Source organism: Salvelinus namaycush, chromosome 8, assembly GCF_016432855.1.
Source record: "Salvelinus namaycush isolate Seneca chromosome 8, SaNama_1.0, whole genome shotgun sequence".
In the NCBI taxonomy this organism is placed as follows: Eukaryota; Metazoa; Chordata; class Actinopteri; order Salmoniformes; family Salmonidae; genus Salvelinus; species Salvelinus namaycush.
Genome location: NC_052314.1, coordinates 30,570,590 through 30,593,092, shown reverse-complemented (window position 1 = coordinate 30,593,092; position 22,503 = coordinate 30,570,590). Strand labels below are relative to the sequence as shown.

The window sequence follows — 22,503 nt, the reverse complement described above, 5'->3', positions numbered from 1 at the left end:
ACTCGGGAGCCCGATGATGGATGACAAATGGATTTTACATTTGTGTTATCTCATTTTTACACAAGAAGCCATGGAAGGCCACAATATAGTCCCTTAAACTGAGATTCATTTTAAAAAGTAAAATAAGAATCTTTGGGGGTGCCAATAGTTGTGACACCTATATTTTTGAGATTTGTTTTGTTTTACTTGTTAAACCAAATCTACTTCTCTGAGCGATTGTATTAGTATAAAATAATAAAAATTGCATACAATATAGCTCAGTATTTGTGTTCTTTATTTTATACATTATTTTTTGCTGATCTTTATCAAGAGTGCCAATACTTTGAGGCTACTGTATCCCTGGTATCTATGAATTCTACACCACCATACTCTGTTTCATTAAGAGGAGCATCCCTTTTCCTCAGAACATTGACTAATCATTTAGTGTCTAACACAACCATTGCTGTCATTCTACAACTAACTCACTCTGGAACCAGCTCCTTATTCTGGAACTAGCCCATCATTTTGGAACTTGTCTATTATTCTGGAATCAGCCCATCACTATGGAACTAACCTATTATTCTGGATCTAGACCATCCTTCTAGAATTTTCCACAGTACCTGGAATCAACTCTCCTAAATAGTTAGCACAGTGCCATTTTCTATAAGTTTAAACATCATCTGTTCGACGAGTCAGCCCTGAGCAAAAACCTTTATTCCAGTTCACATGCTGTAATTAAAAAAGTTGACTTTTTTAAAGTTGTGTATGGACAGTTATTGCCACATTTTTGTAATCTCATTCCTGTATGGGTAAAGTGACTGTCCTTCCACACTCACACCCCATTAGCAAAGGGAACGTTGGCTTCCTGATTTATACTCTCCTTGACGTCTAGGGGGAGTGAGTCAAAGAGGTGGTCCTCCACCACCAGGCAGTTCCTGCGGAGGAGATGACACTGGCCTAGCTGGGCTGGCAGGCGGTCCAGACAGTTTCCCTTAAGCTCCAGGTTTGTTAGCTGCACCAGATTGCTAATCTTCTCTGGAAGGACAGAGATACAGTTGTGTCCCAGACATAGTGCCTTCAATTTGGTGCACTTGAACAGCTGCTTGGGTACCACCTCCACCTTGTTTCCTGTAATGGCAAAGTGCTGGAGGTTCTGCATGAAGCCGATCTCCAGAGGGATCACCACTATGGAGTTGTGGCTAACGTCCAGATACCTCAGCTTCAGCAGGTTAAACAAAGGTACGGGCAGAGATTCCAGTTTGTTGTGCGAAAGGTAGAGGGACTCAAGGTTTTTGACATGGCTTATGGACAATGGAATGGTGATGATTTTATTGTGCCACAGTTTAAGGCAGATCAGCCTATTGAGGTGCTGGAAGCTGATGACCTCCTCAATGGTGCGAATGTTGTTGGATTTCAGGTCCAGCTCCTGCAGGTTGGTCAAACTGAAAATAGCATGGGGAATCCTCTCCAGTTCACAATTGTGAAGCTCCAGTTCAGCCAGGTTCATCATTTTTTTCAAACTGTTCAGTACCAGGAGTTTAGTACCGTCATTATGTACCACCAGCTTGATCAGGTGTGGAGAGAGATCTGTTATGTTGGTTGGGACCTTCGTCAAGTTGCTTTTTAGATGCAGAATCTTCAGATGTCTCAGGTCTCTGAGAGATTCTAAACCAATCATCTTGTTGTTTTCAGAATTCAGATTCCCGACCAAGTATAGCTCCCTCAGACTTTTCAACAGGTACACCCAGGTGGGGATCTCAGCTACGTCTGTAAACTTGACATGAAGGCACCGGAGGTGGTCGCGAAGGAAACTGAACGCGGTCTGCTCAACTTTGGCAGGACAGTGATAAAAGTGAAGCTCCTGAAGGTTGATCATCTGGGAGATCTTGGCTGTTATCCTGGCCTCTGGGATCAGCTCTAGCTTTAGGATCTCCAAATCGGTCAGATCGAAGACAGCATCTGGCAGACCTGACAGCATGAAGAGATGGAGCTCCAATTTGTCCTGAGCGTTACGGGTTACGTGCTGTCTCAGTTTCTCAAAGGTCCACTCGTGATTCAAGCTGATCTCTCGCAGTTTATTCTCGCTGACTTCAGAGAGGAAGACGCCAAAACGCTTTGAGTACAGCTGGTCATACTGATCGACCATATGCAAGAGGAACGCAAAGTCGTTCTTCACGTCAGGAATATCACTGAAACTACTCTCCTCTCTGACTTTCTCGAAAGAGTACTCCTTGAGAGGTCGTCGAAACAGCCAGAAGAGAGTGTATATGCAGATGAGGCCATATATACAGACGAGGGAAATATAGCTGACAAGCAGCTTCCTTAACATGAATGCCATGTTATGTGTGCATTGGAATTTAGAGTATCCGGTTAAATGTTTTATGTCAGGCTCACACACATGGTCAAAGTCAATTGAAGCAACAAATGTCATTGTGTAACACAAGATCAAAATGAACTTCACGGTTTTGATCACAGTTTGAGCAACATAGAGCTTGTAGATCAAATCACTGTCTTCCACGTGGGCACGGAACTTCCTAACCTTTTCAAACAAGGCCTTGGCCTGCTCTCCATCTTTCTTGTCCAGTATGGTCATGCATGGGACTTCAATAACAGGCTTATCAGCAGTAAACTTGACCCCAGATTTAGCCAGCATCGGGGTGGACTGGTTAGGACTTCCCTCTTCACTGCTGGTTGAGAAATGTTTTGGTAGGGAATGGGCACCAGTGAGCCTTTGCTTATTCTCCTCTGAGTCCTCACATGCCGTCTCGGACAATGCCTTGGTCGTCCAAGGAGACTCAAAACACTTCCCCAGAATGCCCACAAAATGCTCTATTTTCGAACTAGTCTTTGGATATTTGAACCAAAAGTTACTGCTGACCATAAGGACGATGGTGTGTATGAGAGCTAGGTATGGGAAGTATTTTGAGTACCACGGCAGGGCAACGTGGTAGCACATCTGATTGACAAAAACATACTGCTGAAAGTCCAGGTTTGTCCTGACGCCTGTTGGCGGAGGCTGCTGTCCAACACCACCAAACTGTGTGAAGTGGATCTCATGAACAACACTATCCGGTAGATCGTTAATCATTAGGGGCGCGGCGGCTAGAGTCACCCTGCTTACTCCGTTCCCTGACCCAGAACCAGACCCCTCCTCTGGCTGCGGTGTCGTGAAGCTGCTGGGGTCCTCTGGAGCTGGTTCCAGGACGGGAAGGCAAACCACCTGGTCTTTGGTTAATTGCATGGTTCCAGAAAATATGGCCAGCATCAGCATGACAACACCCAGGTAGTCCATAAAGACGTCCCACCATGGTTTCAGGATCCGATAAGTTGGCTGGATGTCATTCAGGGCGGCTACCTCTGTGAGAGTAAACATCACTGCAACAGAAAACAGACATATTCATTAAATAGTGAATTGAAGATGAGGGGGAAAAATGGCAGTATCTACCCCAGTACCTTTGTTATTATTTTTGCTTTGTGGACGAAAGGTTAGGTTCATCAAGCAGCGTGGTAAAAAAAAGCAGGATTCCAGCACTCCACTTACCAAGACCATTGCCGAATAAGGCACACTGTCACCTGATTTTATCGTAAGCCCTGAGGTGGTACCACCCAGCACATCAAGAAGAGAGTGTATTTCATACCGAACCTCTCCCTTGAGATGACTACATCATTATTTCAATGTTAAAGTTGAACCTCTAGGGGCAAAAAAAGTTAGATTTACTACAAAAATACCTAAATATATCACTTTGCAACGAACGGTCAAAATGAACACCAGAATTTACATCTTTCACTATAACTAAGCCGTAAACATTTGATTTCAATGAGAAAAAATATTTTTAATTAAAGTTACTCTTAAAAGTTATGGCCCATGTTATACAAAGAAATTGGCATAGTAGGCAATGTAACCAATCACAGCCCTCATTTCAATTGTATTATAGCACATCCTACAAATCACCAGCAGAGGGCGACCATTTTGAATCCATTTTCACATTCACTCTGTTGGTAATACTTACAAATCGGATCCTAACTCTAAAAGTAGCAGAGATCCCACTCTGGAACTTTAATATGATAACGATTTTCTTTGTTTTACCTATTTTCTATTGATATTGTTTTGTATATACAGTGCCTTCGGAAAGTATTCAGACCCCTTGACTTTTTCCACATTTTGTTACATTACAGCCTTGTTCCAAAAATGATTAAATAAAAAAATCCTGAGCAATGTACACACAAAGCATAAACCGTTTTTTATAAATGTTTTGAAATTTATAAAAAATAAAATCAGAAACTCCTTATGTGCATAAGTATTCAGACCCTTTGCTATGAGCCTCGAAAATTGAACTCAGGTGCATTCTGTTTCCATTGATCATCCTTGAGATGTTTTCAAAAATTGGAGTCCACCTGAGGTAAATTCAATTGATTTAACATTATTTGGAAAGGCACACACCTGTCTATATAAGGTCCCACAGTTCAAAACACAAGCCATGAGGACAAAGGAATTGTCCGTAGAGCTCAGAGACAGGATTGTGTCGGGGCACAGATCTGTGGAAGTGTACCAAAAAAATTCTGACCATTGAAGGTCTGCAAGAACACAGTGGCAAACATATTTCTTAAATGGAAGAAGTTTGGAACCACCAAGACTCTTCCTAGAGCTGGCCGCCCGGCCAAACTGAACAATCGGGGGAGAAGGGCCTTGGTCAAGGAGGTGACCAAGAGCTCCAGAGGTCCTCTGTGGAGATGACAGAACCTTCCAGAAGAACAACCATCTCTGCAGCACTCCACCAATCAGGCCTTTAAGGTAGAGTGACCAGATGGAAGCCACTCTTCAGTGAAAGTCACGACAGCCCACTTGGAGTTTGCCAAAAAGAACCTAAAGAATCTCAGATGATTTGAAACAAGATTCTCTAGTCTGATGAAAACAAGATTGAACTCTTTCGCCTGAATGTCAAGAGTCACGTCTGGAGGAAACCTGGCACCATCCCTACAGTGAAGCATGGTGGTGGCAGCAGCGTCATGCTTTGGGGATGTTTTTTAGCGGCAGGGCCTGGGCGACTAGACAGGATCGAGGCAAAGATGAACGGAGCAAAGTACAGAGAGATCCTTGATGAAAACCTGCTCCAGAGCGCTCAGGACCTCAGATTGGCTATGAAGGTTCATCTTCCAACAGGACAACGACCCTTAAGAACACAGCCAAGACAACACAGGAGTGGCTTCAGAACAAGTCTCTGAATGTCCTTGAGTGGCCCAGACAGAGCCCGGCCTTGAACCCGAATGAACATCTCTGGAGAGACCTGAAAATAGCTGTGCAGCAACGCACCCCATCCAACCTGACAGAGCTTAAGAGGATCTACAGAGAATGGGAGAAACTCCACAAATACAGGTGTGCCAAGCTTTTAGCATCATACCCAAGAAGACTCGAGGCTGTAATCAAAATGTGCTTCAACAAAGTACTGAGTAAAGGGTCTGAATACTTGAATAAAAAAATGAAATATCATATTTACCTTTTTTAAATTAGCAAAAATGTCTAAAACCTGTTTTTGCTTTGTCATTATGGTGTGTGTAGATTGATGAGGGGGAAAAAATAATTTAAACAATAAAGCTGTAACCTAACAAAATGTGGAAAAAGTCAAAGGGTCTGAATACTTTCCGAAGGCACTGTTCCATTAAAATTATGCTGATTCATGACTTCAACAGGTTGAGAAAAACTGCCTGCCTGTCTGTCTCATCCCGACACGTGCATTACTATGTGACAGCTGTTGATCGAAATTGAATATTGAAACAATAAGGTTTATACAAATCTCCGCTGTTGAAAACTAAATGTTAGTCGAAAAGAAATGTGAGATAATGTCTAGATGCTTTTTAATGTGGAGATCAAGTTCATAAATTGCCTTGCTGGGCTGATGAGACAGTGGATTGCGCAGTCAGATGGACCAGAGTAAATAGGTATTTTTACGTCATAAATTAAGTTTTAACCAATCAGCATTCAGGAATAGACCCAACCGTTGTATAAAAGGCAACTATTGCACAATCCAGGTGTGCAAACCTCTTAGAGACTTACCCAAGAAGACTCACAGCTGTAATTGCTGTCAAAGGTAAATGTAAACTCAGCAAAAAAAGAAACACCTCTCACTGTCAACTGCATTTATTTTCAGCAAATATTTTTATGAACATAACATTCAACAACTGAGACATAAACTGAACAAGTTCCACAGACATGTGACTAACATAAATTAAATAATTTGTCCCTGAACAAAGGGGGGGTCAAAATCAAAAGTAACAGTCAGTATCTGGTGTGGCCACCAGCTGCATTAAGTACTGCAGTGCATCTCCTCCTCAGGGACTGCATCAGATTTGCCAGTTCTTGCTGTGAGATGTTACCCCACTCTTCCACCAAGGCACCTGCAAGTTCACGGACATTTCTCCGATCCAACAGGTCCCAGACGTGCTCAACGGGATTGAGATCCAGGCTCTTCGCTGGCCATGGCAGAACATTGACATTCCTGTCTTGCAGGAAATCGCGCACAGAACGAGCAATATGGCTGGTAGCATTGTCATGCTGGAGGGTCATGTCAGGACGAGCCTGCAGGAAGGGTACCACATGAAGGAGGAGGATGTCTTCCCTGTAACGCACAGCGTTGAGATTGCCTGCAATGACAACAAGCTCAGTCCGATGATGCTGTGACACACCGCCTCAGACCATGACGGACCCTACACCTCCAAATCGATCCCGCTCCAGAGTACAGGCCTCGGTGTAACGCTCATTCCTTCGACGATAAACGTGAATCCAACCTTCACCCCTGGTGAGACAAAACCGCGACTCGTCAGTGAAGAGCACTTTTTGCCAGTCCTTTCTGGTCCAGCGACAGTGGATTTGTGCTCATAGGCGACGTTGTTGCCGGTGATGTAAGGCAGGTCCTCACCAGACATCACCGGCCTACAAGCCCTCAGTCCAGTCTCTCTCAGCCTATTGTGGACAGTCTAACCACTGATTGAGGGATTGTGCGTTCCTGGTGTAACTCGGGCAGTTGTTGTTGCCATCATGTACCTGTCATGCAGGTGTGATGTTCGGATGTACCGATCCTGTGCAGGTGTTACACATGGGCTGCCACTGCGAGGATGATCAGCTGTCCGTCCTGTCTCCCTGTAACGCTGTCTTAGGCGTCTCGCAGTACGGACATATGGCCACATCTGCAGTCCTCATGCTTCCTTGCAGCATGCCTAAGGAACGTTCACGCAGATGAGCAGGGACCCCGGGCATCTTTCTTTTGGTGTTTTTCAGAGTCGGTAGAAAGGCCTCTTTAGTGTCCTAAGTTTTCATAACTGTGACCTTAATTGCCTTCCGTATGTATGCTGTTAGTGTCTTAACAACCGTTTCACAGGTGCATGTTCATTAATTGTTTATGGTTCATTGAACAAGCATGGGAAACAGTGTTAAAACCCTTTACAATGAAGAGCTGTGAAGTTATTTAGATTTTTACAAATTATCTTTGAAAGACAGGGTCCTGAAAAAGGAACATTTCTTTTTTTGCTGAGTTTATGATGGACTCAAGGACTTGAATACTTATGCAAAGTCTATATTATATTTATTTTAATTTTATTAATCTTTAGAAAATGTTAGAATTATTCTTCCACTTTGACATTAGTGTATTTTGTGTAGATTATTGTCACATAATAATAATAATAATAATGGATTAATTGTCAGAGAGAGGACCTTGTGCATTTCAGGTAAAATAACAACTCAACGTTTATATCCCAGGACAAATTAGCTAGCAACAGCAAGCTAGCTAAATAGTACAAATTAGCTAACAACTGCAAACTAGGCTGTTTTCATGTTATCCATAGATAAACAAATCATCGGCCAGAGCGTCAAGTGTGCGCTCTGAACGCTCCGAGAGCGAAACAAGATGGGTGGGGCTAAAGCTTAAGAGGGTGTGAACGATGCTGAAGGGGTGTAGACAAAGAAGCGCTATTCACTAGATACCAAAACATTCAAAGGCCATTTTCTCAAAAGAGTTGACAAGTTTACCAACTTTCAAAGCAGAATGACTTTCCCATTGTTCCTCATCAATGCAGTATGATATACAATTTTGTAGCTCTGAGTCTCTACTGTCATCCAATGTAAAACACCATTTCAAATGTTGCTACATAAGACCGAATCCAAGTGGTGAGTCACATATGAAATCATGTAGTCACCGAAAAAGTGTTAAACAAACAAAATATATTTTATATTTGTGATCCTTCAAAGTAGCCACCCTTTTCCATGATGACAGCTTTGCACATCTCTTGGCATTCTCTCTACCAGCTTCATGAGGTAGTCCCCTGGAATGCATTTCAATTAACAGGTATGCCTTGTTAAAAGTTAATTTGTGGAATTTCTTTCCTTCTTAATGTATTTGAGCCAATCAGTTGTGTTATGACATGGCAGGGGTGGTATACAGAAGATAGCCTTATTTGGTAAAAGACCAAGTCCATATTATGTCAAGAACAGCTCAAATCAGCAAAGAGAAATGACAGTCCATCATTACTTTCCACAGGAAAGGAAGACCCAGAGTTACCTCTGCTGTAGAAGATATGTTCATTGGAGTTAACTGCACCTCAGATTGCAGTCCAAATAGATGCTTCACAGAGTTCAAGTAACAGACACATCTCAACATCAACTGTTTAGAGGACACCGCATGAAATCAGGCCTTCATGGTCAAATTGCTGCAAAGAAACCACTACTAAAGGACACTGATAAGAAGAAGAGACTTGCTTGGGCCAACAAACAAAGAACAATAGACATTAGACCGGTGGAAATCTGTCTTTTGGTCCGATGAGTCCAAATTTGAGATTTTTGGTTCCAACCGCTGTGTCTTTGTGAGACGCAGAGTAGGTGAACGGATGTTCTCCGCATGTGTGGTTCCCACCGTGAAGCATGGAGGAGGAAGTGTGATGGTGTGGGGGTGCTTTGCTGGTGACACTGTGATTGATTTAGATTTCAAGGCACACAACCAGCATGGCTACCACAGCATTCTGCAGCGATATGCCATCCCATCTGGTTTGTGTTTCGTGGGACTATCATTTGTTTTTCAACTGGACAATTCCCCAAAACACATCTCCAGGCTGTGAAAGGGCTATTTGGCCAAGAAGGAGAGTGATGGAGTGCTGCATCAGATGACCTGGCCTCCACAATCACCCGACCTCAACCCAATTGAGATGGTTTCTGATGAGTTTGACCGCAGAGTGAAGGGAAAGCAGCCAACAAGTTCTCAGCATATGTGGGAACACCAAGACTGTTGGAAAAGCATTCTTCATGAAGCTGGTTGAGAGAATGCAAAGAGTGGCTACTTTGAAGAATCTAATGTATAAAATATATTTTGATTTGTTTTACACTTTTTTGGTTACTACATGATTCCATGTGTTATTTCATAGTTCTACATTATTCTACAATGTAGAAAATAGTAAAAATTAAGAAAAATACTGGAATGAGTATGTGTCCAAACTTTTGACTGGTACTGTATATATTTAACTGTAACCTGCTGCTGCTGACTATCAGGTAGTAAGCAGGGTGTTACTGAGTAACTGAGTGACTGAGTGGTGGGAAGGGCCAGAGCAGTGTGTGTGCGTTGAAAGCCCTGGTTGAGAGTGCTGCAGCAGAGGCAGCTTTTGTCAAGGAGAAAGAGTAGCACACTCGCACATCGTAACAACTTTTTACCATTTGTGGGTAGGCTATTTAGGAGACACCCTTTTCCATAAAAAACGAAATGCGCTAGAACTGATATAAACGGTGACAAAGCATTGGAAAAGGACTTTAGGCACACTAGAGCTCTTTAGATTAAACCACCTCTGAGCGAATTTAAGTAAACTGCATTCAAATGTCAACTTTTCTTATGGACAACCGTATCAAGCGAAGGGTTTTACTCATGCTCAGTTCTAGGGTCTGGAGCGCTGTGCAAGTGGACATTTGAAATGGAAGTTATGGAACTCACTCGTGTGCTTCTCTTAAATGGGAAAAAGTCCACAATTAAAATGTATTTAAAATGTGGAGACTGATAGGCTACATTTGCATTTGTTGGCCATCAAAGGCTATTCTTTTCTATGCCATTGTAAGATACTGTTGCCTACCATATGATACAGTACAATAAATATGTTGAAATGTCGATATCGCTGGAGTCATTGCAAATCAATTTGTGCCACTTGTGTTGCCTACCTGGAGCTGGCAAACAGATGTAATAAATAGCCTTTAACTCAAATTTTAGTTGTAGTCTTGTATTATTATGCAATTGTTAATGGCCATGTTTAGTTAATTAAATTGGAAGTTATCAATTGTGATCATGGTCACAGCTCTATCGCGAATGTATCATTCTCCACATTTAATGTCAGTTTCATTGTGGACTTTTCCCTGAAATGAGATGTTGGCCTTTCAGGGGCTATAGCCTACCTGCATCTAGCTCAGCAAACCTTGGCAAAGTTGAATTGCAATTATAAACCCTGATTTTTGTCAATAGCCTATGCCGATTGTACTAACAATTACATTTCGTAAATAGGCCATTTATAACGATTTGTAGTCTTAACATCTGGCACATAATGAAGGCACAATTGCCAGAAAATAGCCTAACATTTGTTTTTTGAAGTTCGTCCAAGTGTTTTTTGCACAGAGATTGAGATCCTCTGTCCAACTTTCATCATTCAAACTCTCCTGTCAGAATTATAGTTATGCACATGCACAAACAGGATTTATTTACAATTATAAACTGGGTGGTTTGATCCCTGAATGCTAATTGGTTGAAAGCCATGGTATATCGGTACCATGGGAATGACAAAAAAATTAAAACTTTTACTATTCTAATTACACTGTTAACCAGTTTATAATAGCAATAAGGCTCCTCAGGTTTTTGTGGTATATTGACCATATACCACACCTCCTAGGGCCTTATTGTTTAATCATAGCAGTCAAAACAAGTTAAATCGACATCCATTGATGGAAAATGATCTGGAGAGTTTAATAAGAGCAATTTATCTTTTCTCTTGAAATATATTCTTAAACTTACAAGAATTATTATTTTGATGGAAAACCACATTTTTCTTCCTAGCCTACATCGTTAAAAATTAAGTAGATATTCCTTCTTAATTCGCCCGTTAATGTTTTTCAAAAAAGGTATTCATGGATAAATGTTCCAACTCTCTTGCCCTCGAAAACATTTTTTGGGACTAGTTTTCAGAGGTCATTGGCTAGAAATTGTAACTAGACCTGGCAACACTGCCCACAATCAAAAGAAACCATGTTTGTGGTAGCTAGATGCCCTTGTAGGCTTCTGTATTCAAATTGATGGACCACATGCAAATGCTGTAGACTCGTCAGAGATTAAAAATATACCCGGTTTACATTGCCATATCACAGTCAAGGCTAAAAAACTGCGTAATCTACACATCAGCTACGCTATAGTTTATATGGACCTTATATTATGAACAGTTTCAGCTACTACTGTGTTCCAAAAATGATTAAGTAGCCTACACGTCATATGAAATTGCATAGGCTACCCACCACCTCCTAGATTGAACATAGGCTAGTGTCGTATTAAAAAGATGAGAACACGGTGTGATAAAGAACTCGCTGTTTTATGTAGTAGGTCAAACTGGATATAGCTATCCCACAACATCATCGGCTGCGCACTGGCACGGGACGCACATGAATGGGCTCTAAATGTGACACAGCATTTCTGCTCGGAAAAGTCTCAACTGGATCCTTGAGACGTCTAACTCTGACGTCACCCCATTGACGTTGCAATTTAACACGGTTAGGTAAGGGTTATGGTTAGGATAAGGATATGAGTTCAGGCCTGGATTTAGTAGGCTATACAAAACCAAAAAATGTATAGGCTACAGTAGGCCTAGCCTACTCTTGATTTCTGGTCAGCGTGTTAACGTTACATATTGAAATGTAACACGGCCTAGCCTTCTCTATAGCAGCCTTATTGTAGCCTCTTACAGTACGGCTTTTCATAATGAGTGGGTACACATTCTTTTGTGACAACATATATACATATGGTGCCGCTATTTATACAGAAAGGCATTGCATAACATTATTGGCTGCGGTTTCTGAGACGAGATAGGCTACGCATACGCACCTTCAATTAATTTATGTGTCCCGTTGCCTCGATACTTCAGCCGAAAAATGATAATTATTGGTACGTCCCATGATTCGATAAGGTAAACAAAGACGAAACGCTTAACATCTAGTCAACCGTATTGCTGAACAGACACTAAGCTGATTAGAAAATTGCTTTGGTTCTGCTTCCTCCATAGCGACATGCTGCGGCCATGAAGGTTGGTTGCAGCATGGGACACAGAGCGCACAGGAAATAAATATTACATGTATCCTAGGCTAGTCCAATAGCTTTACCGAACCATCTTTGGTATTACTGTATCAACCAATCATGTCTCAAAAACAAGACAAGTCTCAACTCTGCTGCCAGTCAGGCAAAGGTGTGAAGTGTAAACTAAAGCCTGTAGGGCACACACACACAATCTATACAATATCCTTATGCAAAACCACCCATTGATTGTAAACAAATTATAAAAGCTTGGTTGTATTACATTTTAACTAACATATCTTTATGAGATTTGTTTTTTTTACAGAAAAGCTATTGCTGCATTGTTTATGTTTTGGTTTGATAGGAGATTTTGTTAACTATTTATTTTAGTCCTATATAGGGAAAGTAGTTTACTCCACTGGATTATTTTGGTACACCACTCAAAATAAAAAGTGCACTTCTGGCACCCTCCACAGATCCAGTAGCCTAATCAGCTACGATCAGTCCATGACAAGCTGTGACATGTCAAAGCATTATTTTATTACATCAGTTTCATGTTATAATGACTGACTGTGACCTCTGAAACAGCTCTCTAAAAGTGGAAACAGAAATGGCATACATACTGTAACAGATCACAGCAGCTGTGCTTTACTTGCTGTGTAATCTCGTGACCTCATGACAGACTAAACATTTGGTTCCTGGAGCCAATACTGGCTGTATATTCTTAGGTACTGTCAGACATTGCACCATCCATACATCATGTTGGTGTCAATATTTAACTTGTAATTTTGAAAAAAAACATACTTTCAAAAGAGAGCTTTGAAATTATTTAAATATATGTTAGGGGACTGGAATTCTGTGCTTCTCAAAATTTGCGAGGGGTGGTTCTTAAGAAGACATGACCATTTCTCATACAATCGATAAAAGTACATTAGCTATCTGTTCTGTGGATGATGATCTTAAGTACTGTGTCTATGTGCCATTCAGAATGCCATTGTGTTCTCTGTAAAATGCCCTTCATAGAACAAGCCCTGTATTTGTGGGCCAAACAAATGCTACATAATACAAATATAGCTGTTGTCTTGGACTGGGCAGCTTGCCAGGAACATGGAACAGAGATGTTGGAGCACTTCTGTTGAATAAACAAAGGCCAAAGTTATGAATTATTTTATGTTGGATGAATATTAAAACTATTCAGTATAATGACGGTCCTATTTATTTCTGTTAGGTGCGGTAGCCATGTAGCCACTGCACCTCCGATCAGTTCATTGTCTCCTCCATCATGTCCCACTGACTTAAAATAGTCAGTCTTGTCAATGATATGTATATGGTCTTGTCAGATGAGGCTGATCAAATAGCCCTAGATAGTGACTACACAGTAACACAGCGGTAGAAAAAGAATCTAGTAATTCTAAACCTATGACCACATCTCCTCCAGTGAATTACAGACACATCTTTCACCTGCCCTAACTAAACAGATACACTTGACTTCTCCCCCATCTATTTTTCACCTCCTCTCAAAAGGTCGCCTTGACTTATCTCCAGTATCAGGCACAAGTGCACACCAACATGCTTATCACCAAGGAGAGGAGGCATGAGAGATTGGGAAGATCTCAATTGCATACTCCTCGTGTCCTCGCTCTTCTCAAACCCATTGAATGAGAAGGTCAGAGGGGCAGGACCTCTGACTTTCTCATCCAATGGGTTTTGAGAAGGCAGCAAGGAGATAGGCCGTCTGGAGAATGCAATTGATATCTTCCCATGGAGTGTGGGTGATATACAGGTAACTGCCAAAATAGTGGAAACACTTGATTAAATGAGGGATACATAGTATATTGAAAGAAAGGGCTTCCACACAAGTTTGGTTCCTGAGTTAATTAAGCAATCTCCAATGTAAAGCCCAACAAGTAGGCTACCATTGTCAGATCGTGCAATGCGCGTTCAAATACATTTTTACCTGGCAAAATTATTAGATCACCTGCAAAAAATATATACAGTACCAGCCATAAGTTTGGACACGCCTACTCATTCAAGGGTTTTTCTTAATTTTTTACTATTTTCTACATTGTAGAATAATAGTGAAGACATCAAAACTAAAAAAAATAACATATGGAGTCATGTAACAACCAAAAAAGTGTTAAATCAAAATAGATTTTATATTTGAGATTCTTCAAAGTAGCCACCCTTTGCCTTGATGACAGCCTTGCACCTTCTTGGCATTCTCTCAACCAGCTTCACCTGGAATGCTTTTCCAACAGTCTTGAAGTAGTTCCCACATATGCTGAGCACTTGTTGGCTGCTTTTCCATCACTCTGCGGTCCAACTCATCCCAATTAGGTAGAGGTCGGGTGATTGTGGAGGCAAGGTCATCTGATGCAGCACTCCATCACTCTCCTTCTTGGTCAAACAGCCCTTACACAGCCTAGAGGTGTGTTTTGGATCATTGTCCTGTTGAAAATCAAATGATAGTGGGACTAAGCAGCGCAAACAAGATGGGATAGCGTATCGCTGCAGAATGCTCTGCTAGCCATGCTGGTTAAGTGTGCATTAATTTCTAAATAAATCAGTGTCGCCAGCAAATCACCCCCACACCTCCTCCATGCTTCACGGTGGGAACCACACATGCGGAGAACATCCATTCACCTACTCTGCGTCTCACAAAGACACAGCGGTTGGAACCAAAAATCTCAAATTTGGACTCATCGGTCCAAAGGACAGATTTCCACCGGTCTAATGTCCATTGCTCGTGTTTGTTGGCCCAAGCAAGTCTCTTCTTCTTTTCATTGGTGTCCTTTAGTGGTTTCTTTACAGCAATTCAACCATGAAGGCCTGATTAATGCAGGCTCCTTTGTACAGTTGATATTGAGATGTGTCTGTTACTTGAACTCTGTGAAGCATATATTTGGGCTGGTAACTAATGAACGTATCCTCTTGCAGCAGAGGTAACCCTGGGTCTTCCTTCCCTGTGATGCTCCTCATGATCCAGTTTTATCATAGTGCTTGATGGTTTTTGCGACTGCACTTGAAGAAACGTTCAAAGTTCTTGAAATGTTCCAGAGTGAATGACCTTCAGGTCTTAAAGTAATGATGGACTGTCATTTCTCTTTGCTTATGAGCTGTTCTTGCTATAATATGGACCTGTCTTTTACCAAATAGGGCTATCTTCTGTATACCACCCCTACCTTGTCACAACACAACTGTTGGCTCAAACACATTAAGGAAATAAATTCCACAATTTAACAAGGCGCACCTGTTAATTTAAATGCATTCCAGGTAACTACCTCATGAATCTGGTTGAGAGAATGGTTAGTGTCCAAAGCTGTCATCAAGGCAAAGGGTGGCTACTTTGAAGAATCTCAAATTCAAAATATATTTTGATTTTTTTTTAACACTTTTTGGTTTACTACATGATTACGTGTTATTTCATAGTGTTGATGTCTTATTATTCTAGAATGTAGAAAAAAGTAAAATAATAAAAATAAATGAAAACCCTTGAATAAGTAAGTGTGTCCAAACTTTCGACTGGTACTGCATATTTTTAAGTCACTGCAAAAAGGAGAGTGGACCAGAATGTACGCGCTCTCCCCACATTGTTTCTGTAGTGAGGATTCACCCTCTTAGAGAATTATATAGTAACTTATCTGCATATTTATTCATTTTATTTATTTCACCTTTATTTAACCAGGTAGGCTAGTTGAGAACAAGTTCTCATTTGCAACTGCGACCTGGCCAAGATAAAGCAAAGCAGTTCGACACATACAACAACACAGAGTTACACATGGAATAAACAAACATACAATCAACAATACAGTAGAAAAATCTATATACAGCATATGCAAATGAGGTAGGATAAGAGAGGTAAGGCAATACATAGGCCCTGGTGGCAAAGTAATTACAATATAGCAATTAAACACTGGAATGGTAGGATGTGCAGAAGATGAATGTGCAAGTTGAGATACTGGGGTGCAAAGGAGCAAGATAAATAAATAAATACAGTATGGGGATGAGGAAGATTGGATGGGCTATTTACAGATGAGCTATGTACAGGTGAAGTGATCTGTGAGCTGTTCTGACAGCTGGTGCTTAAAGCTAGTGAGGGAGGTAAGAGTCTCCAGCTTCAGAGATTTTTGAAGTTCGTTCCAGTCATTGGCAGCAGAGAACTGGAAGGAGAGGCGGCTGAAGGAAGAATTGGCTTTGGGGGTGACCAGTGAGATATACCTGCAAGAGCACGTGCTACAGTGGGTGCTGCTATGGTGACCAGTGAGCTGAGATAAGGCGGGGCTTTACCTAGCAGAGACTTGTAGATGAGCTGGAGCCAGTGGGTTTGGCGACGAGTATGAAGCGAGGGCCAGCCAACGAGATCATACAGGTCGCAGTGGTGGGTAGTACATGGGGCTTTGGTGACAAAACGGATGGCACTGTGATAGACTGCATCCAATTTGTTGAATAGAGTGTTGGAGGCTATTTTGTAAAATGACATCGCCGAAGTCGATGATCGGTAGGATGGTCAGTTTTACAAGGGTATGTTTGGCAGCATGAGTGAAGGATGCGTTGTTGCGGAATAGGAAGCCGATTCTAGATTTCGTTTTGGATTGGAGATGTTTAATGTGAGTCTGGAAGGAGAGTTTACAGTCTAACCAGACACCTAGGTATTTGTAGTTGTCCACATATTCTAAGTCAGAACCATCCAGAGTAGTGATGCTGGACGGGCGGGCAGGTGCGGGCATCGGTCGGTTGAAGAGCATGTAATTAGTTTGACTTGCATTTAAGAGCAGTTGGAGGCCACGGAAGGAGAGTTGTATGGCATTGAAGCTCATCTGGAGGTTAGCTAACACTGTGTCCAACGAAGTGCCAGAGGTATACAGAATGGTGTCGTCTGCGTAGAGGTGGATCAAAGAATCACCAGCAGCGAGAGCAACATCATTGATGTATACAGAGAAGAGAGTCGGCCCGAGAATTGAACCCTGTGGCACCCCCATAGAGACTGTCAGAGGTCCGGACAACACGCCCTCCGATTTGACATACTGAACTCTATCGGAGAAGTAGTTGGTGAACCAAGCGAGGCAATCATTTGAGAAACCAAGGCTGTTGAGTCTGCCAATAAGAATGTTTTGATTGACAGAGTCGAAAGCCTTAGCCAGGTCGATGAATACGGCTGCACAGTAATGTGTCTCTTATCGATGGCGGTTATGATATCGTTTAGGACCTTGAGTGTGGCTGAGGTGCACCCATGACCAGCTCTGAAACCAGAATGCATAGCGGAGAAGGTACGGTGAGATTCAAAATGGTCGGTAATCTGTTTGTTAACTTGGCTTTCAAAGACCTTAGAAAGGCAGGGTAGAATAGATATGTCTGTAGCAGTTTGGGTCTAGAGTGTCTCCCCCTTTGAAGAGGGGGATGACTGCGGCAGCTTTCCAATCTATGAGAATTTCAGATGATACGAAAGAGAGGTTGAACAGGCTAGTAATAGGGGTTGCAATAATTTCGGCAGATCATTTTAGAAAGAGGGTCCAGATTGTCTAGCCCGGCTGATTTGTAGGGGTCCAGATTTTGCAGCTCTTCCAGAACATCTGGATTTGCGTGAAGGAGAAGTGGGGGAGGTTTGGGTGAATGTGGGGAGCGCAGGGCTGTTGACCGGGGTAGGGGTAGCCAGGTGGAAAGCATGGCCAGCCGTAGAAAAATGCTTATATAAATTCTCAATGATTGTGGATTTATCGGTAGTGACAGTGTTTCCTAGCCTCAGTGCAGTGGGCAGCTGGACACTTTACTGTGTCCCAGAACTTTGAGTTTGTACTACAGGATGCAAATTTCTGTTTGAAAAAGCTAGCCTTCGCTTTCATAACTGCCTGTGTATATTGGTTCCTAACTTCCCTGAAAAGTTGCATATCGTGGGGGCTATTCGATGCTAATGCAGAACGCCACAGGATGTTTTTGTGCTGGTCAAGGGCAGACAGGTCTGGAGTGAATATCTATTCTTAGTTCTACATTTTTTGAATGGAGCATGCTTATTTAAGATGGTGAGGAGGGCACTTTTAAAGAATAACCAGGCATCCTCTACTGACGGGATGAGGTCAATGTCATTCCAAGATACCCTGGCCAGGTCAATTTGAAAGGCCTGTTCGCAGAAGTGTTTTAGGGAGCCTTTGACAGTGATGAGTGGAGGTCGTTTGACCGCTGACCCATTACGGATGCAGGCAATGATCACTGAGATCTTTGTTTAAAACAGCAGAGGTGTATTTGGAGGGCGAGTTAGTTAGGATGATATCTTTGAGGGTGCCCGTGTTTACGGATTTGGGGTTGTACCTGGTAGGTTCATTGATCATTTGTGTGAGATTGAGGGCATCAAGCTTAGATTGTAGGATGGCCGGGGTGTTAAGCATGTCCCAGTTTAGGTCACCTAGCAGCACGAGCTCATAAGATAGATGGGGGCAATCAATTCACATATGGTATCCAGGGCACAGCTGGGGTCAGAGGGTGGTCTATAGCAAGCGGTAACGGTGAGAGACTTGTTTCTGGAAAGGTGAATTTTTAAAAGTAGAAGCTTGAATTGTTTGGGTACAGACCTGGATATTAAGACAGAACTCTGCAGGCTCTCTCTGCAGTAGATTGCAACACCTCCCCCTTTAGCAGTTCTATCTTTGTGGAAAAATGTTATAGTTCGGGATGGAAATCTCAGGGTTTTTGGTGGTTTTCCGAAGCCAGGACTCAGACACAGCTAAGACATCCGGGTTGGCAGAATGTGCTAAAGCAGTGAATAAAGCAAACTTAGGGAGTAGGCTTCTAATGATAACATGCATGAAACCAAGGATTTTATGGTTACAGAAGTCAACAAATGAGAGCACCTGGGGAGTAGGAGTGGAACTAGGCACTGCAGGTCCTGGATTAACCTCTACATCACCAGTGGAACAGAGGAGAAATAGGATAAGGGTAGGGTTACAGGCTATAAAAACTGTCCGTCTAGCACGTTCGGAACAGAGAGTAAAGGGAGCAGGTTTCTGGGCACGACAGCATAGATTCAAGGCATAATGTAGAGACAAAGGTATGGTAGGAAGAGAGTACATTGGAGGTAAACCTAGGCATTGAGTAATGAAGAGCGAGATATAGTCTCTAGAGACGTTTAAACCAGGTGATGTCATCGCATATGTGGGAGGTGGAACAACATGGTTGGTTAAGGCATATTGAGCAGGGCTATAGGCTCTACAGTGTAATAAGACTAATCACTAACCAGGACAGTAATGGACAAGGCATATTGATATTAGGGAGAGGCATGCGTAGCCAAGTGATCGTATGGGCCCAGTGAGTGGTTGGGCTGGCTGGGGACACGGCGATTCAGACAGTTAGCAGACCGGGGCTGGCAAGCTAGCAGTTAGCAGGCCAGGGCTGGCAAGCTAGCAGTTAGCAGGCCGGGGCTGGCAAGCTAGCAGTTAGCAGGCCGTTGCTAGCAAGCTAGCAGTTAGCAGGCCGGGGATAGCAAGCTAGCAGTTAGTAGGCCGGGGATAGCAAGCTAGCATAAGGGCCTGAGAGGGACGTCAATGGGGGAAAAGTCTGTTTTTGCTTCCTCGTGCGGTGACGTCAATAGACCAGTCGTGGAATTAGTAGGGTTCCAAGTAGCAGAGGGGTCCAAGTCCAATTGGCAAAATGGGTATAGTGGTCCAAGAAACTGTCCAGTGGATCAGCTAACAGTCCAATATGCTATAGATAGCTAGCAGGCCGCGGTTAGCAGAATGGGCCTTCAGGGGACGTCGCGCCTGAGGGGCCTGTTGGGATCCTCGGGCAGATTATGTCGGTATTCCAGTCGTGAAGGATCGGCGGGGTTCCGTGCACCGTACCGGCAGTAGAAGGGGTCCGGATATTGTAGCCGAGGAGTGGGCTTCAGGAGTAGCCCAGGAGCCCTAGCCGGGACATGGGTCTAGCCTGGGCTGCCATGATCCAGATGAAAGGGTTCAGAGTTTGCGGTAGGAATCCGGGGATTTGGAGAGAAAAATAGGTCCGATATGCTCTGCTTTGAAACGCGTTATATGAACTGGCAAGAGCTTTCCGAGCTAAAGGTTAGCTGACTGATAGCTGATAGCTAGTTAGCTTCAGTTGAGGTATTCCAGTTCGGAGGTAAATAGAAATACATTAGAAAAAAAACAGATCCACACCACATTGGTGTATTTTGAAGTAGAGGTTTAGGAAAAATATTAAAAAGAATGTGAAGAAAAATATATAAAAAGATATACACATGGGACGAGACAAGACAAAGACGTCTGACTGCTACGCCATCTTGGATATAATCATTGCTTTGAGCTCAAAAAGCAATAGTAACAGTATGCAAATCAGGAAGACAAACGAAGGGCTCTTTCAACAATTTGATTCCCTACATTCGCCCCAAAAAATCCATTCAAAAACAGCCTTTCGTTTACAAACGACCGATAACTACAAAACACCAAATTATGGAATTTTTCTTGGAAAATTGTGTCACATCCCTCCAATGGAGTTCCAGACACATGTAGAATATATGCCAAGGTGCATTGAAGCAGTTCTGGCTCGAGGTGGCCCAACTCCCTATTAAGACACTATGTTGGTGTTCATTTGGCCAGTTACCTGTATATGGTAGCATCCCAAATGGAGCACTATTCCCTATATAGCGCACTACTTTTAACCAGAGCACTATGGGCCCAGGTCAAAACTAGTGCACAATATAGGAAATATGGTGCCATTTGGGATACAGTAGCTCATGTCAGACAGCTCCCTTTACAAGCTGTTACAAAGTGAGGAGAACTTATATCCTGACAGACAGGTTGCTGAGAAGTGAGACAGTGACTATACAGTATTAGCCTCTGTCACAAGCTTTAACCTCACAGCAAAGCTTGGGCATCCAAGGCTAGTAAAGCATAGACCAAAGTCTGCCCCGTTGATCTAAACAGGTAGGATGGGGTGACAGACTATAGTTTCCCTCTAACACTTGAACATGGCTGTATTCAAAGCACATCACTGCTACCTAGGGTGCAACTTTGATTCCACATACAATAACACAGTTTATTTCCTCTGAGGGAAACAAAACTGCAACTGTACATGAAATGGGATGCAACACACTGTACAGGTATAGGATAAGACAGACTACAAAATGTCTCATTTAAAGCAGCTGGTTGTTTTTATTCATCAAGAACCAAACACAGCAAATACGATCCGTTAAAAAAGAATGTACAAAATATATACCTTTTCATCATCTTTCATCACCAGATGTATTCATTGGGGGGGGGGGGGGGGGGGGGGGGGGGGGTACTATTTCGCATTAGACTATAAAGCCCTACATAAATGTAGATACGGTACTGTTTTAATACATTAAGATAGCAGCTGACCATGGCACCTTTGCAGTGATCTACAGCTCTGATAGACATTGCAGTGTAAGGCGTGGACTTTTTTTTACCTCTCTGAGGACCAAAAAGTATAAATCTGTCTATAAGGCATGTGCAAAGTGTTTTGTGGATTGTAATAAAGATACGTTACTTACAACTTGGCAACAATTGTTTTAGCTTGTGTAAGCTGTTGACTAACTGAAACAAGCTAACCTTCCTGATAAATATAGTATTGCCACAGGCTATTGACAGAACAGCTACAGCTGAGTGAGTCCACATTTTACTTATAGACTACACTGTTCTATAAATAACTTTCAACATAATATATAGACTACCTGAGTAGAGAACAGTGGATCAGATTCAATATTTCCTTTTTAGTGTTTCTATAATGTAAAAAAGTAAGTCATGGGTTGAAATGATTAAACGTGTTTAAACGTGACCTGATCAAATGTTGTTTGAGCTTAAAAGGAGCAATCTGCAGTTCAAACAAAGTGGCCAGCCGCCACTGATTTGGTAAACAGCAGAGGGATGGAGAATGCAAACACTCAAACTCAAGGACCGAGCTAGCCCATTCAAATAAATAGTGAATGTTAAACATTATACTGTCTTTCACAAAGCTGTCTGCCACTTGAGGGGATTTTTGCCCAAATGCTCCGTCTAAACGCAAATACACCTCGCACACGATACCATTTTGAAAACATTTGTAAGTTAACGCTCATAAGCGAGAAATTATTTTTCAAAAACAAAAAAACAACACATACTGTACGCAGTTTAGGAAAGCTGCACCCGGCTAGATTTTGAGAAACAGGAAATGTGGAATGGAATAGTTGAATGGAAATGAAAGCAAAAGGTGAGAGGATGTGTCGTACCCAAGGCGGCATGTGAAAACAGCCGGG

The 22,503-nt window shown here is 42.3% G+C and overlaps 1 protein-coding gene across 5 annotated transcripts; it reads right to left on the bottom strand.

The window, feature by feature from the left end:
- Positions 1-811: 811 nt before the first annotated feature.
- LOC120051878 (volume-regulated anion channel subunit LRRC8D-like) lies at positions 812-3,352 on the bottom strand. Of its 5 annotated transcripts, none has more exons than XM_038998763.1 (3): positions 3,154-3,352; positions 3,044-3,108; positions 812-2,998 (listed from the first exon to the last, which is right to left on the bottom strand). In XM_038998763.1, exons 1-3 carry the CDS (start codon positions 3,350-3,352, stop codon positions 812-814), a joined length of 2,451 nt encoding a protein of 816 aa, XP_038854691.1. The 5 variants fall into 5 exon arrangements, with proteins under 5 accessions (XP_038854691.1, XP_038854693.1, XP_038854692.1 ...); XM_038998765.1 differs by having other exon boundaries at positions 3,044-3,099; XM_038998764.1 differs by having other exon boundaries at positions 3,092-3,352.
- Positions 3,353-22,503: the final 19,151 nt, after the last annotated feature.